Here is a 15,257-nt window from a genome sequence, read left to right as displayed (position 1 = left end):
GTGAGCCACCGCGCCCGGCCCAGATAATTCTATGTTTAACCTTTTTGAGGAACCACCAGATTGTTTTGGTGGCTGCACCATTTTACATTCCCACCAACAGTGTATGAGGGGTCCAGTTTCTTCACATCCTGGACAATGCTTTTGAAAGTGGTATCCCTGTCACATAATTTGACAGAAAGAATTATTTTTCAGACAATTTTCAGAGACACAGGAAGACCACTACTCATACCATTTACTCACTGTTACTGGCTCATATATCTCGGGCAGCCTTGCTACTCATCAGCAGGGTCTGTGGGAGGCAGATTAGGTCTGATCTAGGTCTTTCCTGCTCTGTGTGGTGAGACCCAGAAGATGACTTGCCTTTGTTCCTTAACAATGTGTATGTTCTTCCCTCTTAGCTCCCAGGAGGCAAAGAGTCCAAAGGTGGAGCTGTACAGCCACTCCGAGGTCCCTTTTCAGATGCTAGATGGCAATAGTGGTCTGAGTTCTGAGAAAATCAGCCACAACCCCTGGAGCCTGCGCTGTCACAAGCAGCAGCTGAGCCGCATGCGCTCTGAGTCCAAGGACCGAAAGCTCTACAGTATCCTTGTTGCCTCTCCTTCGCAGTGTCTTCTGGGACCGTGGGTCCCTTGTTGGGGAACTGGCCAGCCCATGGCTAAGTTCCTACTCTGTCTAGGGGCCCTTCTTTGTTCTTATCTCCCTTTTTCATAGATTCTTCTTCCTTTTCCTCCTCTTTGTTCTTATCTCCCTTTTTCATACATTCTCCTTCCTTTTCCTCCTTTTACTTGCATCAACTTTTTTTTTTTTTTTGAGACAGAGTCTTGCTCCGTTGCCCCGGTTAGGTAGAGTGCCGTGGCGTCATCATAACTCACTGCAACCTCCAACTCCTGGGCTTAAGTGATCCTCCTGCTTCAGCCTCCCAAGTGCCAGGACTATAGGCGTGCGCCACCAGGCCCGGCTAATTTTTCTATTTTTAGTAGAAATGGAGTCTTGCTCTTGCTCAGGCTGGTCTCGAACTCCTAAGCTCAAGCAGTCTTCCTGCCTCGGCCTCCCAGAGTGCGAGGATTACAGGCATGAACCACCATGCCTGACCAATCAATATGTTTTATCTGCCTTTTGGATTTGGTAAGACTGAATCTTAAAACTTGGCAGTCTGGTACAGTGCTGTCTAACAGAATTTCTGTAATGATGGAAGTATTCTGTATCTGCATTTCAATATGGTAGCCCCTGGCCACACTGAGTGTGGCTACTGTGACTGAGGTGCTGAATTTTAAATTTTATTTTGATTAATTAAAATTTAAATTTAAATCATCACATGTGGTTTAATGGCTACCATACTGATCAGTGAATATCTAGAATCAGAGATCTGTGTGTGTGTGCACATGAGCATGTGTACGTACACTTGTGAGCATATGTAATTATCCCTTCTCAAAAGATTGATAATATAAAAAATGTTTGATTTTGGTATTTTTGTCTAGTGATAAACACCATACCTATACAACATAAAATAGATTTAAGATGTTAAAGATAAAAAAGTATTATGGAATGGGAATTCTTATTATTTAGTATTTTGAAGGAGTAGACAAATAACTACTGAGCGCTTTGTACATATTTACTCATTTTTTTTTTTTTGTAATCAGCTTTCTCAGGTTGACTACTAAGTTAATTTTCACAGTAATGTTTGAGGAACTACTATTATTTCCATTTTATAGATGAGGAGATGGCATCACGGGGGATTAAGTGTTGTACCCAAAGCTAGTGAGTGGCCAAAGCAGGATTCGAGAGCCCATGCTCTCAGGCACTGTTGAGATATTTCTTCAGCCTTCTTCAGGTTTTACCGTCAGTTGTTGATAGGTTACAAAAGGTGACAGGATCGATTGAAGGCCCAATTTAATTTTTTTCTGTAAGTTACTTTTAAAAGAATTAGGAGATGTTAAAATGTTCATCATCAGAGTGATGCTGAGTGTCTATCCTCCAAGATGTGATTGCCTTCTAGCATCTAAATATGGATTTGAGGCACAGGCCATGAGACCCAGTGATTTTTTGGCAGACATGTGGCAGGCGCTATACCTTTATACAAAAATTCAAATAAAGATAAGATTGTCGCAGACTATATTTGGATGAAGACATGAATGTAAATACCAGGGTGATTAAGACCATAGGGCTATTTTGAGCAGAAGGTTCTAGAACTGTTAAGGCATAGGTTTAAATACATAGTTTTCTGGTTTGAAATTTAGTGAGAAAATGGCAAGATAGAAATTTAAATTCAGCTTTTTCTAAAGATTCCTATTTGGTAATGTTAGAATCTGATTACCTTGTTTTTGTAGTAGTGCTACAAAGATGTCTTCCTTATTACTTAGGCCTGGGTGAGGTGCTGGCTTGAGAAGGGCCTTGGTTTACTGATGGTGACAGGCATGTATCCAGATCGGCCAAATCTTCTTTAGTTTGTGTGTTGCCTGCAAGATAGATTTAAAGAATAACGCAATTAACAATATCAACGGATGTTGTATATACGTACAATGGAAAATTATTCAGCCAAGTGAAATAAGCTAGGCACAAAAGGACAAATGTGATTGCACTTACAGGAGGTACCAAGAATAGACAAGTTCATAGAAACAGAAAGTAGAATAGAGGTTGCCTGGGGCTGGGGGTAGGGAGAATGGGGAGTTACTGGTTAACGGGTACAGGGTTTCAGTTTGGGAAGATGAAAAAGTTCTGGAGATGGATGGCGGTGACAGTTGTACAACAATATGAATATACTTAATGCCACTGAATTGTACACACACAAAAAAATTGCTTTTAAGAAATAATAAGCCAGTGGTGTGATACCCACATTTCAGAGTTGGTAAGGTGAATACATACTGCATTAGGTCAGTGCCCCATTTTATAGAAAAACTTGGTTGTGCTTTCCTGGCGGGGGCTGTGGTGAGTGTGGTTGTCATTCTCCTTGACCATGGCCTAGAGTTCCTCCTGCTTGAGAACGTGGTGCACCACTTCAAGTACCCTTGTGTGCTGGACCTAAAGATGGGGACCCGGCAACATGGTGATGACGCATCAGCAGAGAAGGCAGCCCGGCAGATGAGGAAGTGTGAGCAGAGCACGTCAGCTACCCTGGGCGTCAGGGTCTGTGGCATGCAGGTGAGTCACACCTGGTGACAGCCTAGGTGCTGCCGCTTGCATGTTTTGGGTTGTGCCCATACCTGCCTGCCACCCATGCCAAGTGTCGTCCTGACCCACATTGGCTTGGAATCTCCTCTGTAAGGGGTAAGTCCCCCACAGGTACTGAGTATGTCCTTAGAAGTGTATTCCCTGAGCCCTCCTGTCCTTATCTGGGCTCCAGACAGAGGGCCACTGTGAAAGCCTGCTGCTTCAACATTGGGGCAAGTAAGACTCTTTATCTATCAGCAAGGCGTTTGTAGTTAAGAGTTTAGCTGGGCCCCAGGGCGGCTTGGAGGAGGGCTCCAAAGGTGATGGCAGGGAACCCACCAGGTCTGGTACTGGTTTTCTCTTGGCTCTGCAATGGGAAAACACAAGGAGAATGGGCCTGCCCCGCTCCACTTGGAAGGGTAAGCAGAAAAGCTCAGCTTGGTCAGAGTGCCTTCCAGATAGTAACTTGCCCAGGGCACCGTAAGGTCATCAGACTTCCCTGGTACTCACCCTGTCTTGTCTTATGGGATTTTAGGTGTACCAGCTGGACACAGGGCATTACCTCTGCCGAAACAAGTACTATGGCCGTGGGCTGTCCATCGAAGGCTTCCGCAACGCCCTCTATCAATATCTGCACAACGGCCTGGACCTGCGACGTGACCTTTTTGAGCCTATCCTGAGCAAACTGCGGGGCCTGAAAGCTGTACTGGAGCGGCAGGCCTCCTACCGCTTCTACTCCAGTTCCCTGCTTGTCATCTATGATGGCAAGGAGTGCCGGGCTGAGTCCTACCTGGACCGCCGGTCTGAGATGCGTCTCAAGCACCTGGACATGGGGCTCCCTGAGGTGGCGTCATCCTGTGGCCCCAGTACCAGCCCCAGCAGCACCAGCCCTGAGGCAGGTCCCTCCTCTCCACCCAAGGTGGATGTCCGCATGATTGACTTTGCACACAGCACGTTCAAGGGCTTTCGGGATGACCCCACTGTGCATGATGGGCCGGACAGAGGCTATGTATTTGGCCTGGAGAACCTCATCAGCATCATGGAACAGATGCGGGATGAGAACCAGTAGGCCCAGTTCTGGGCCCCCAGAACCCCTTCCTCTCCACCCGCAGGCAGGGACCATTGCTCTGAACTCACCGTGAGGACACACAGACTTGCTTTTAAAGGGTTATATTTCTCTTTGGTGTAAACTAAAAGAAATGTTTTTAGCTGTAGCCTGGAATCCATATATATAAAGTGAAGAAGGGCAGAACATATGTCCTCTCAGCCAGGCTCCTTAGCTCTATAGCTCTGACTGCTGTGTCCAGGCTGACTTAGGAAGGAAGAGGTGCCCCTGGTGGGCTTGACAGCAGGGACAGGATGCCCTTGGACATTGGTTTCTCTTACCTAGGTCTTTGGGGTCTGTAGCTACAGGACCCTGCTGATTGTGGGGTGAAGCCCTGGGCTGGCTCAGGGCCCTCCTTTGCCCACTTACCCTTGTTCCTCAGAAGTAGAAGGGATTGGGTGCCCATCTCTTGGGGGCTTTCCAGTCTTGTGCTGTGGATGTCAGTTAGCTCTTTAATAGATGCCTTCAGGGCACCACAGGTCTGACTGCATACAGCTGGATCCATCCTTCTTGGGTATGACCTGGGCATGGGGCTAGGTTAATGAAGCTGGGCTGAAGCTAACTCATGGCAGAGGGCAGGCCCTGGGTTCCCTAAGCACCTGTTGGCACGTGACTCTGCTCCTCTGCCTACAACCCCAGCCAGCCTCGCTCACCAAGATCCCTTGCCTGAGAAGGCCACTCCCTCCTGCCCCACTGAAGGGAGTGCAGCTCTGTTTGCCAGGAAGAGTCGCTATCCTAGTATGCCTCAGGGCCTCTGGTGGCTCTGGCCCAGACAGTATTTGCAGTTCTTGTGCTGTGAGTGGGAATCCTCCTCCTCTAGTTTGGGCAGCTGTGCTGCCACTGGATGGGCTGCTCCTCCCAGGGTTCAAGGGCTGTGGTCTGCTCAGGGTCTCACATTTCCCCAGGCCAAGCTCAAGGCAGCAGCCCTTTGTGAGGACCAGGCCCTGGGTCTGGAGGGAGAACTTTATGCTGGTCTGCTCACAGGGACATGGTCTGGGCCCTGAGTGCAGGTGCCCGGATTCCTCTGATGAGAGCTTTGTCTGATTGATCCTGGGGTCTGTCAGTTTGTCCATGTGTCCGCCTGCCATCCCCTGTCTTTTGGGACCCTTCCCCTAGATTGTAGCCTTGCTCATTAGTACATACTGATTTCCTTCATGCTCTTTCCTCAGCAGAATACCCTCTTTCCCATTTTTGAGATGAGCTTTTGCCCCTGTACCCTTCCTCTGCAGGTGCTGCCTTTTTACAAAGACTTGGTAGCAGAATGAATTGTAGATGATGTTTCCCTGCTGGCCCAGCACCCTTTCTGTGGGCCTCGAATATGGCCCTCAATACTGACAGTGGGGCAGTTAAGGCTCAAGGGGTGACCCTTTCATTCCCATGGGTTTAGTCATTTTTGCTGCCAGCCCTTAGTGGCACAGAAACCTGCTGCCTCTAACAGGTGGCCAGGAGGTGACACTGAACTCAGCTATTGCCAAGGTCAGCACCCTCTCCTCTGAGCCTAGGGCCACTGTCATTGTCACTTTTGGCAGATTCCTGTTTTAGCATTAAAGGCAAGCCAGCTAGCCTGTGTTTGTGAGAGGCCTTGGTAACCGATGGACTAATTTCCCAGTCCTTAGAGATGCAGTCTCTTAAATGGGCTCCTTGATGGATCCCATCTCTCAGCCCTCTGACCCTGGTGCCAGACATGGGCAGGTTCCCATTCCTTGGGGCTGGGAGGGGCAGCTTGCCTGTTGATGGTCAGAAATGACCATCTCTCCTGTATCATTTTGTGGTGTCAGCCATGGAGGCAGTAGCTCTTCATTAGATGATCATTCCCTAGTAGGGTAGAGGATAAGACAAAGGGTCTGGAGCCATTGGGACTACTGGGGATGTTCTGTGCCTCCCAATTTCCTAGATAGTGGGAGCAGGTGCTGCCCCCCATTCTGGCTGCTCCTCATAGCGAAGGAGCCTGTGGCCACTCATATTCAGTGTTTGCCTGGCACTAGAGAGTGGAAAGGCTTGGGATTTACTGCTTCTCCCCCAGGGCAGGGCCCCTCCTTTTAGCACTTTTGACACCTGGAGATGCAGCCCTGTTATGGTAGTGGGCAAGTGTGTGCATACTCATTGCCACTGCTCTTTTTCTCTGCCCTAGGCCAGAGAGCCCTGTCCCTGCCAGGCCCTGCCTTCCCAGCCCTAACTTGGGACCAAAGTGCAACATGGGATCATGGGTTGGGGCGCTCAAGTGACCCTTCTCTATTGTGCTTCCCTGGGCCAATCCCACACCAGCCCCCGCCAGGGGGGGTAGGGGGTGGGGGCACGGGTGGTGCTTAAAGAGGAAGGGGACCAGTGTAGCAACTTGCCAGGGACCCCACCCCCTCCCTCTCTGGGCCTGTGTAGTGGGCCTGGGATTGCCACCAAGGGGCCAGGGGGGGCTGTGCTAATTCAGTAGTCGCTGCTCACACGCTCACACCTGGTCACATGCACGTTCCTTAGATGCAGATTGCTTTGAACTTTAAAGCTGTACAATTTGGTTATGTTTGTGTCAATTTAAAAAATATTTTAATGAGGAAAAAATGGAGAACCCTGGGAAGGGCCTGGTTCCTTTGCTTCTCGGGAAACTCTTAAGACCTCGCATTCTGGGAATCGCTCTCCGCTGCGCTTTCCTGGAAGCTAAGCCTGTCCACACCGCCCGAGGCCTGCGCCCGGATACTCGGGCCGTAGTTGCGCGTTTTCTCGGGACCTTGCGTGTGGGGAAGGGGGGTACTTGGCCGAGCCCTTCCCTTTCTGTACACCTAGCGCTGCCCACCCTGCTTGTGTCTGAGGTCGTGTATGTCAAAATAAAGCCGCTAGAAACAGGCGTGTCCGTGTCTTTGTGAAAATCCCACGATTTCCGGGTAGCAACGCTGCCAGGCCCACCCTACATCACCCACGTCTCCGGGTCGTGTCCCTTCCCTCCCTCCGGAGCAGAGGGGGCGGGGTCGCGGGGCGGGGCTGAAACGGCCGTGCCGAGGCCAACTCTGTCACCGGTAGGGAACTAGACCTCGCCCTTGGCGCCAGTTCCGCCTTTGGATCCACCAATGGGCTGCTGACTCGCGTGTCCCAGCCCTGGTCTCCATGACAGCCCGGGGAGCTCAGGTTCTCATTGGCTACGTCTGCTGCAGCGCCGCGCCCCAGCGATCCGACGCCGGCAGCCGTGCCACGTATACAGCAGCCGATTGGTCCGCCAGGGTTACGACACTGCCCGCGCCGGTCCGGCCTGAGTTGGGGCCAGCAGCCTTCCGCCCGCGTCGCGTCCTACGTTGTGGCGGCCCTGAATCCGGCTTCAGGACAGATCCGGCAGGCGAGGTGGAACCACAGTCGGTCAGTCAGGCTGGTGAAGGGCGCGGGGCTGGGCACGGCGGCGGGAGTGCGCGGCAGGGGCCGGCCAGACGGGCTGCAGGCACCTCGGATCCCGGGACTCACTCTCCCATCGCCCGTAGGCTCGATGAAGGCACTGATTTTGGTGGGCGGCTATGGGACGCGGCTACGGCCACTGACGCTGAGCACCCCGAAGCCATTGGTGGACTTCTGCAATAAGCCCATCTTGTTGCACCAAGTAGAGGCGTTGGCCGCGGTAATGCCCGGGATCGGGATCGGGATCGGGGTTTTGGTCGTACCTGGCTGGACAAAGGACGGCTAGCGACTGGGGGTTAGGAACTCCCGTACCTTCCGGCTGAGCCCGCCTGTCGGCCCGCGTTCTGTCTGACAGGCAGGCGTGGACCACGTGATCCTGGCCGTGAGCTACATGTCGCAGGTGTTGGAGAAGGAAATGAAGGCGCAGGAACAGAGGGTGAGGCACGGAATGTTGGCCCTTATTCTTGGTCCTTGCTCATCTTAGCAACTTGGTAGGAGAACCTAAATGGGGGACTTCTTCCTTCCAGTTGGGAATCCGAATCTCTATGTCCCATGAAGAGGAGCCTTTAGGGACAGGTCAGTAGAGACAGGGACGTCCTTTGGGGAGGGTTTAGGGCCAGGAAAAGGGTAAGACCTGGCCTGGATTGGGCCTGCTGAGCCTGGATCCAGGGATTCAGACCCCCAGCAAGATCGTGACCTGCCCCTTCTCCCTAGCTGGGCCCTTGGCACTGGCCCGTGACCTGCTCTCTGAGACTGCAGACCCTTTCTTCGTCCTCAACAGTGACGTGATCTGTGATTTCCCCTTCCAAGCCATGGTGCAGTTCCACCGGCACCATGGCCAGGAGGGCTCCATCCTGGTAAGGGACCAGGTCTTTCATCTCTTTTGACATTTCCACCCCCCCATGCCCAGCCTTGAACTACCTTCTTATGTTATGGGTATGGAGCGGTGCAGTGTTTATCTTTAAGCATCTGGGGAAGAGTCCCTGAGATTTGGGACAGCATGTTTATCAAGGCTCAGGAACACTGGACTAGGCCTGAGGTGCCACTACATTCAGGTGACCAAGGTGGAGGAACCCTCCAAGTACGGTGTGGTGGTATGTGAGGCTGACACAGGCCGCATTCACCGGTTCGTGGAGAAGCCGCAGGTGTTTGTGTCCAATAAGATCAACGCAGGCATGTACATCCTGAGCCCTGCGGTGCTGCAGCGCATCCAGGTGTGTAGGAGACAGCTGCTGGGCGGGCTGGGATGGGGTAGGCCACCACCACCATGACCTTGCTCACGAGGTGCCCACTCCCACAGCTGCAGCCTACGTCCATTGAGAAGGAAGTCTTCCCTGTTATGGCCAAGGAGGGGCAGCTATATGCCATGGAGCTGCAGGGTGAGGCAGGGAGGCCACAGGGTGGGGGTGGTCTGTGGCTGGGCTGAGCCCCCTGATGCGTCCTTCCCTACAGGCTTCTGGATGGACATTGGTCAGCCCAAGGATTTTCTCACTGGCATGTGCCTCTTCCTCCAGTCACTGAGGCAGAAGCAGCCTGAGAGACTATGCTCAGGCCCTGGCATTGTAGGCAACGTGTTGGTGGTAAGGCTCTTGCCCAGCCCATCATTAATCCCTTTGGTCTTGGGAGACAAATGGCCCACTTGTATTTTCCCCACTGCTCTCAGGACCCAAGTGCCCGCATTGGCCAGAACTGCAGCATTGGCCCCAACGTGAGCCTGGGTCCTGGTGTGGTAGTGGAGGATGGCGTGTGTATCCGGCGGTGCACAGTGCTGCGGGACGCCCATATCCGCTCCCACTCCTGGCTTGAGTCCTGCATTGTGGGCTGGCGGTGCCGTGTGGGCCAGTGGGTAAGCCCGTGCGCTAGGCTAGGTGGGGAGAGGGACGGGGAATGTGCCTGCCTCACTGACAAGGCCTATCCTCTCTCCCCGAGGTTCGCATGGAGAATGTGACAGTGCTGGGTGAGGACGTCATAGTTAATGATGAGCTCTACCTCAACGGAGCCAGCGTGCTGCCACACAAGTCTATTGGCGAGTCCGTGCCAGAGCCTCGCATCATCATGTGAGGGATGTCGTAGGGCTGGCCAAGCCCCAGTTTCCCCATCAGCAAGGGGAGAGCAGTGGCCTGATACATCAGAAGACCCTGGACTTGCTGCCATTTGTCTGGGAAGGATTGGATGCGGCTGAAGCTGGTGGACACCTGCCTTCTCATGGGGACATAATCTGGCAGAATCCTTGCTGGGCACACTCCACAAACCCTACTCCCTCAAGAAGGGCCGGGGCCAGGGCTGTATGGAATAATAATTTAATGCTCACTGCGGCCCTGACTGAAAGTCAAGTTTAGGCACAATTAGGGCCATGACTGGGCTCCCATCGATGAGGCTATAGGCAGGCAAGAAGGAGGCTGGATGTGGCGGGGGTGGGTGCTATGGGGAGCGGGCAAAGGGAGCTCATAAATAGGGCCCAGCCTGGGTTCAAAGGTGGAGGTTCCAGGGTGGTGCAGGCTATGAGGACTAGGCAGCCGAGGAGGTGGTACTTGTACTGGCTGCTTTTTCCCAGTCCTCTACAGACACGATGGTGGTTTTGCAGAAGAAGCAATCCTTGTTGTTCATCAGGTGCTGGTTGATGCAGGCTCTACAACAGGGGAGGGGTGAGGGCTGCCCTGTGTGTTCCTACTGCTCTCCCCCAACCAAGCCATGGGGCCTACTTACTTGCAGGACTTGTGGCCACAGGGCTGGAACACAGCAGAGATGGGGTGGGCATAGCAGATTGGGCAGAGGTCCTCCTCACTGGTGGGCTGCAGGGAGGACAGCAGAGGGCAGGCTGGAGTTGGATGCCCAGATACATGGACATACACTGTGCCCATATAGGAGTGCACACATGTTCAAGTGGCATTGGTCTGCATGTATACTGTGGTCTCACTCACCAGGGAGGCAGCTGATGCCTGGGCAGACGCTGAGGTCAGGTGTGCCAGCATCTGTTCCACCTGGGCCAGCTCCTCAGCATTGATATAATCTGTATCTGGAGAGTGGTAGGGAGTGTCAGGCCAGATGTGGCCCAAGAACTTGGTGCCTCTTGAATATTCCCAGCCTGGGAATTTGCTGTTCTTGAGGCACCTGACCGCCCTCCCCACCCCACTCACAGCTCTGCAGGGAGAAGCGCTTCCGGTCAGGGGCTGGCAGGGCAGTGCCAGGTGCTGGGGGCTCTGGCTGCCCCAGGAGATAGCATATGGAGCGGAGCTGGAAGCAGGGATCTGCCAGGAGCACTGATGTGGCTCTCTCTGACCTAGGTAGAGGAGAGTGCAAGGGTAGTCAGAGGCCTGGGGCCTGTCTGAAAGTAATCTCTACCAGGGCAAAGGAGTGCCATGACAGGTGCATTATCATCCCCCTTCATCCTTCACACCTCCCTGCTTACCAACCCCCCAACAAGTCCTGGATCCCTGTAAGATCCCACACAGCCCAGGTACCAGTTTAAGAGGGTGCAGGTAAGCCACCGAAAGACAGTGGTGGTCCACCTGCCCCATAATATATTAATCCTTCGTAATCACTTCAAATAAACACCAAAAACATTAACAGCAGCTTAGAGACATTCTTCCCACACTTCCCTTTTTACTCTTCCCAAAGAGACCAGAGCTACAGGAAGCTCTGGCCAAGGGCAAGCTGGGACATTGGGGTCAGACTCCCTCCCCTCTGGCGGCCACCGGAGGCCGCTTAGCGCCAGGGGACGCAGCCGCCCCGCCCCCTGAAGCGGGAACCAATAGGAGCCCCGGGTCCCGCCCCTTGGGCCATCCCTTCCCGGCTAGTATTTAGAAGCCGACCAGGAACCCGCCGGGAGACAGCTAGGGAAGCCGGAGGGCGCCTCACAACCTGGGGATGAGGGAGCGGGAGCAGTCGGCCGTGCGGGGCAGAACCCGCATCGTGCCTCCTTGGCCATGAGTCATCCGGCACCACACACGTCGAACCAGAGCAGAAGTGGGTGAGTCCTGGAGCTGCGACCTGCACAGGGCTGCCCTGTCCCATCCCTGGTGGTCGCCGCCATGGGCTGGCTGGTGCTGCTGGGCACACTGCTGTGCATGCTGCGGGCTGGGCTAGGCACCCGGGACTCGGAGGGCTTCCCGCCCCCTGCGCCCCACAGCTGCCCCCCCAAATGCGTCTGCGCTGCCGACCTGGTGAGCTGCGCGGGCCTTGGGTTGCAGGACGTGCCTGCCGTGTTACCTGCCGCTGCTGCAGACCTCGACCTGAGCCACAACGCGCTCCAGCGCCTGCGCCCCGGCTGGTTGACGCCCCTCTCCCGGCTGCGCGACCTACGCCTAGGCCACAACGAGTTCCATGTGCTTGGTCGCGGCGTCTTCACCAATGCCAGCGGCCTGAGGCTGCTCGATCTATCATCTAATGCCTTGAGAGCGCTTGGCCGCCACGACCTCGACGGGCTGGGGGCGCTGGAGAGGCTGTTTCTATTCAACAACCGCCTGGCGCACTTGGACGTGCATGCCTTCCACGGACTGAGCGCGCTCAGCCATCTCTACCTGGGCTGCAACGAACTCGCGTCCTTCTCTTTCGACCACCTGCACGGTCTGGGTGCGACCCACCTGCGTACTCTGGACCTCTCCTCCAACCGGCTGGGACGCATCTCCATACCAGAGCTGGCCGCACTGCCAGCCTTCCTCAAGAACGGCCTCTACTTGCACAACAACCCGCTGCCCTGCGACTGCCGTCTTTACCACCTGCTGCAGCGCTGGCACCAGCGGGGCCTAACCGCCCTGCGCGACTTCGCGCGCGAGTACACGTGCCTGGCCTTCAATGTACCCATGTCCCGCGTGCGCTTCTTCGAGCATAGCCGTGTCTTCGAGAACTGCTCTGCTGCCCCAGCTCTTGGCCTAGAGCGGCCGGAAGAGCAGCTGCACGCGCAGGCGGGTCGGTCCCTGAGGCTATACTGCAACACCAGCGCCCCGGCCGTGCGCATCGCCTGGGTTTCGCCGGAGAATGAGCTGCTCGTGGCGCCAGGATCCCGCGACGGTAGCATCGCGGTGCTGGCAGACGGCAGTTTGGCCATAGGCAACGTGCAGCAGCGGCATGCGGGTGTCTTCGTGTGCCTGGCCACCGGGCCCCGCCTGCACCACAACCAGACACACGAGTACAACGTGAGCGTGCACCTCTCGCGCCCCGAGCCAGAGGCCTTCAATACGGGCTTCACCACGCTTCTGGGCTGCGCGGTGGGCCTGGTGCTAGTGCTGCTCTACCTGTTCGCACCGCCCTGCCGGGGCTGCTGCCGCTGCTGCCGCCGTGCCTGCCGCTGCCGCCGCCGGCCCCGAACACCCAGCCCGCTCCAGGAGCTGAGCGCGCAGTCCTCAGTGCTCAGCGCCACACCGCCAGAGGCACCCAGCCGCAAGGCCAGTGTCCACAAGCACGTGGTCTTTCTGGAGCCAGGCAGGAGGGGCCTCAACGGCCGCGTGCAGCTGGCGGTAGCTGAGGATTTCAATCTCTGCAACCCCGTGGGCCTGCGGCTCAAGACTGGCTCCGAGTCTGCTAGCTCCACAGGCTCAGAGGGTCTCATGATGACCTAGGCTTCCCAGGGCCCCCACTCAGGCCCCCACCCTCCCGCCGCTTGCCCTGCTCCCTGCTGCGGCCCAGAGAACTGCCACATGCTGGAGGGATGCACTGTGTCTGGTCCCCTGGCCTCCTGTATGGGCCTTACTTGAACCACAATGGCCCTACTTACTGGTAGGGGGTCTGGGGTCCCCAACTTGCCTCCTGCTCTGCCCCAACAAAGGCCCCAGGCCCTTGTGGAGCCTGCTAGTGCTGGCTTTCCCTGGGACCACAGAGTGCCCAAATGCCCCATGAGGATTGGGGACCGAGGCAGGATCCTGAGTGGTATACAAGAGTTGAAGTGTAACCACCTTCCCCTTCCCAAGGTGCTGGGGAGGGAGTGGGCCCACAGGCGAAAAGGAGGAGGGCTCTGTAGGAAGCTCTAGCTCCCAACCCCAGGACAGAAGGAGGAAACATGGCCTCCCTCTGGTGAAATAGGACTCCCCCATGCACCAACATCCAACCTACTGAAAGCTTCACTACTTCATGCAGAGTCTGGGAGGCAGGTATATGGCAGGCAAGGCTGTTTGAAAGCCCCTGGGGGGCCTGGCCTGAGCCCCAGACAGAGTGGCCCCGCTCTCTCTGGCCAGGGGCATCCAGCCATCACTCTGAAGGCAGAGCCCATTCCATGGGTTTACGGACAGCAGTGAAGGACATCGTGGCTAGGGCCCCCCACTTTTCAGCAGTAAAAAGCCTGGCGAGCATGGCCAAGCTGGGAGGGCTGAGGCGGAACTCCATGTCCCTTGAGGGCAGAAGCCTCTTAAGGGCTGGCACTGGTCTCAGCCTAATGGCTGAGGCGGTGCCCTGGCTTTATATGCATCTCACCACTCCCAATGCAGGGAGGCAGGGAAGAGGTCTGGGAACCCCTCATGGGTGGGGGCTAAGCCGGGGCCCCATGGGTGTCCTGGGCTCAGCTGTTACAGAGTTTCTTAATAAAGGCAGTACATGCTTGCTGCTGGAGCCTGCGCAAAGACAGCATTGTGTGCTCAGCTCTTGATCCAGCAGTGTTGCCCTGGACATCTCAAGACACACCCTCCAGAGTCCTGGCTGCCATGTCCCACCCAAGGCGTGGCCACAGGCCAATGTCTCTGTGAGCCCGGACACCCTGCCCTGCTGGGGTCCCTGATGCTCCTACTCAGAGCAGCTGCTGCCAACACTATTTAGGCAGCTCACACCTCGGCACCTTCTCTGCCTCAAAACCTGATACTGAAGTCCATTTTGGGATGAGGAAACTGAGGTACAGAGAGACCCAGCCCCTCTTGATCAGATACCCAGCTCCCATGGGGAACCACAGTCCCCAACACTCACTCTGAGGCTGAGCCATGCACCAGGAGCTGCACCAGGATGCCTGTCACTGCCACCAGAATGGGGTAATGGTCCACGCTCTCTAGGCCTAAGGGGAGGGGGAGGAAGGAGATGAATCCCCGCTGCAGGGGCGCCAGTCCTGGCTGACGGCACCCTTCCCACTGTCCTCCCCACTGGAGGGTGAGCTGAGGCTGGAGGGCCTTGCGCCTGGCCGTCTCGGGACAGAAAGGAGGATCAGGCATCACCACTCTTGGCAGAGGAACCCAGGACTGTGGTGTGTTGGGGTGCAGGGCATCTAGGTCCTCACCAGGCAGCCGTAGGGTGACCACACGGTCAAACAGGTTCCTCTCAGCTGTCACTCGGTTCAGCACCTGGTTCAGCAGCTGTGAGGGCAGAAGCGAGCCCGTTGGTGGATGGGCAGGGTCACCACTGGGGTATCCCCAGGGTCCCACCCTTCTTGCCCAGATAGATACACCTGTGCAAGGCGCCGCAGCAGCATCTCAGAGTTAGGTCGAGCCCAGTCAAGGAATATCTCAGGCACCAGCGTGATGGTCATCTCCAAGACACGCAGCAGGCTAACCGAGAGGTCAAAGCAGGTGGCACATACCTTGAGCTGCCGGCTGTCCACAAAGTTTCGTTCCAGGCGTTCAGCAGCCTGCTGAATCTGTGCCACCAACATGTGAGCAAGTAGCAGTGAGTGGCCTGGCTACACCTGGGCCTTTCCTTGTCCCTTGCACCACCCTGACTC

At 55.4% G+C, this 15,257-nt stretch overlaps 4 protein-coding genes across 7 annotated transcripts in view; 3 read left to right on the top strand and 1 right to left on the bottom strand.

Moving 5' to 3' along the window:
* IP6K1 (inositol hexakisphosphate kinase 1) overlaps positions 1-7,085 on the top strand; it is a 64,364-nt gene extending 57,279 nt beyond the window's left edge. For all 3 annotated transcript variants that reach the window (XM_012638467.1, XM_012638485.1, XM_012638477.1), the window contains 3 exons: positions 399-580; positions 2,963-3,138; positions 3,683-7,085. In XM_012638467.1, coding sequence (XP_012493921.1) covers positions 399-580; positions 2,963-3,138; positions 3,683-4,216 — 892 coding nt within the window. In that variant the 3' untranslated portion in view covers positions 4,217-7,085. The remainder of the gene's footprint in view (positions 1-398; positions 581-2,962; positions 3,139-3,682) is intronic.
* A 398-nt stretch (positions 7,086-7,483) lies between these two features.
* Positions 7,484-9,937, top strand: GMPPB (GDP-mannose pyrophosphorylase B). The gene is made up of 10 exons (XM_012661257.1): positions 7,484-7,591; positions 7,711-7,844; positions 7,980-8,060; positions 8,152-8,200; positions 8,339-8,481; positions 8,680-8,838; positions 8,925-9,003; positions 9,077-9,204; positions 9,288-9,470; positions 9,554-9,937. Exons 2-10 carry the CDS (start codon positions 7,716-7,718, stop codon positions 9,683-9,685), a joined length of 1,083 nt encoding a protein of 360 aa, XP_012516711.1. The 5' UTR covers positions 7,484-7,591; positions 7,711-7,715; the 3' UTR covers positions 9,686-9,937.
* The window catches only part of RNF123 (ring finger protein 123), a 29,031-nt gene continuing 23,682 nt past the window's right edge, over positions 9,909-15,257 (bottom strand). For both annotated transcript variants that reach the window (XM_012660978.1, XM_012661031.1), the window contains exons 33-39: positions 14,985-15,173; positions 14,817-14,892; positions 14,513-14,597; positions 10,762-10,904; positions 10,546-10,640; positions 10,331-10,416; positions 9,909-10,253 (exon numbers count right to left, since the gene is read on the bottom strand). In XM_012660978.1, the coding sequence (XP_012516432.1) occupies positions 10,133-10,253; positions 10,331-10,416; positions 10,546-10,640; positions 10,762-10,904; positions 14,513-14,597; positions 14,817-14,892; positions 14,985-15,173 (795 nt within the window). In that variant the 3' untranslated portion in view covers positions 9,909-10,132. The remainder of the gene's footprint in view (positions 10,254-10,330; positions 10,417-10,545; positions 10,641-10,761; positions 10,905-14,512; positions 14,598-14,816; positions 14,893-14,984; positions 15,174-15,257) is intronic.
* AMIGO3 (adhesion molecule with Ig-like domain 3) lies at positions 10,848-14,161 on the top strand. Its single transcript, XM_012661145.1, has one exon. It carries the CDS (start codon positions 11,656-11,658, stop codon positions 13,180-13,182), a length of 1,527 nt encoding a protein of 508 aa, XP_012516599.1. The 5' UTR covers positions 10,848-11,655; the 3' UTR covers positions 13,183-14,161.

This window comes from Propithecus coquereli, unplaced genomic scaffold, assembly GCF_000956105.1.
Source record: "Propithecus coquereli isolate 6110/MARCELLA unplaced genomic scaffold, Pcoq_1.0 Scaffold1, whole genome shotgun sequence".
NCBI classification, from domain to species: Eukaryota; Metazoa; Chordata; class Mammalia; order Primates; family Indriidae; genus Propithecus; species Propithecus coquereli.
This window is presented reverse-complemented; position numbering and strand designations above follow the sequence as displayed.

What these genes read in the sequence shown, in the direction of transcription:
- AMIGO3 (XM_012661145.1), top strand. Translation starts at nt 11,656, where the DNA reads ATGGGCTGGCTGGTGCTGCTGGGCACACTGCTGTGCATGCTGCGGGCT.
- GMPPB (XM_012661257.1), top strand. Translation starts at nt 7,716, where the DNA reads ATGAAGGCACTGATTTTGGTGGGCGGCTATGGGACGCGGCTACGGCCA. An exon ending in AAGTAGAGGCGTTGGCCGCG is followed by an intron (nt 7,845 to 7,979) that starts GTAATGCCCGGG and finishes TCTGTCTGACAG; the next exon opens with GCAGGCGTGGACCACGTGAT. An exon ending in ATATGCCATGGAGCTGCAGG is followed by an intron (nt 9,004 to 9,076) that starts GTGAGGCAGGGA and finishes CCTTCCCTACAG; the next exon opens with GCTTCTGGATGGACATTGGT.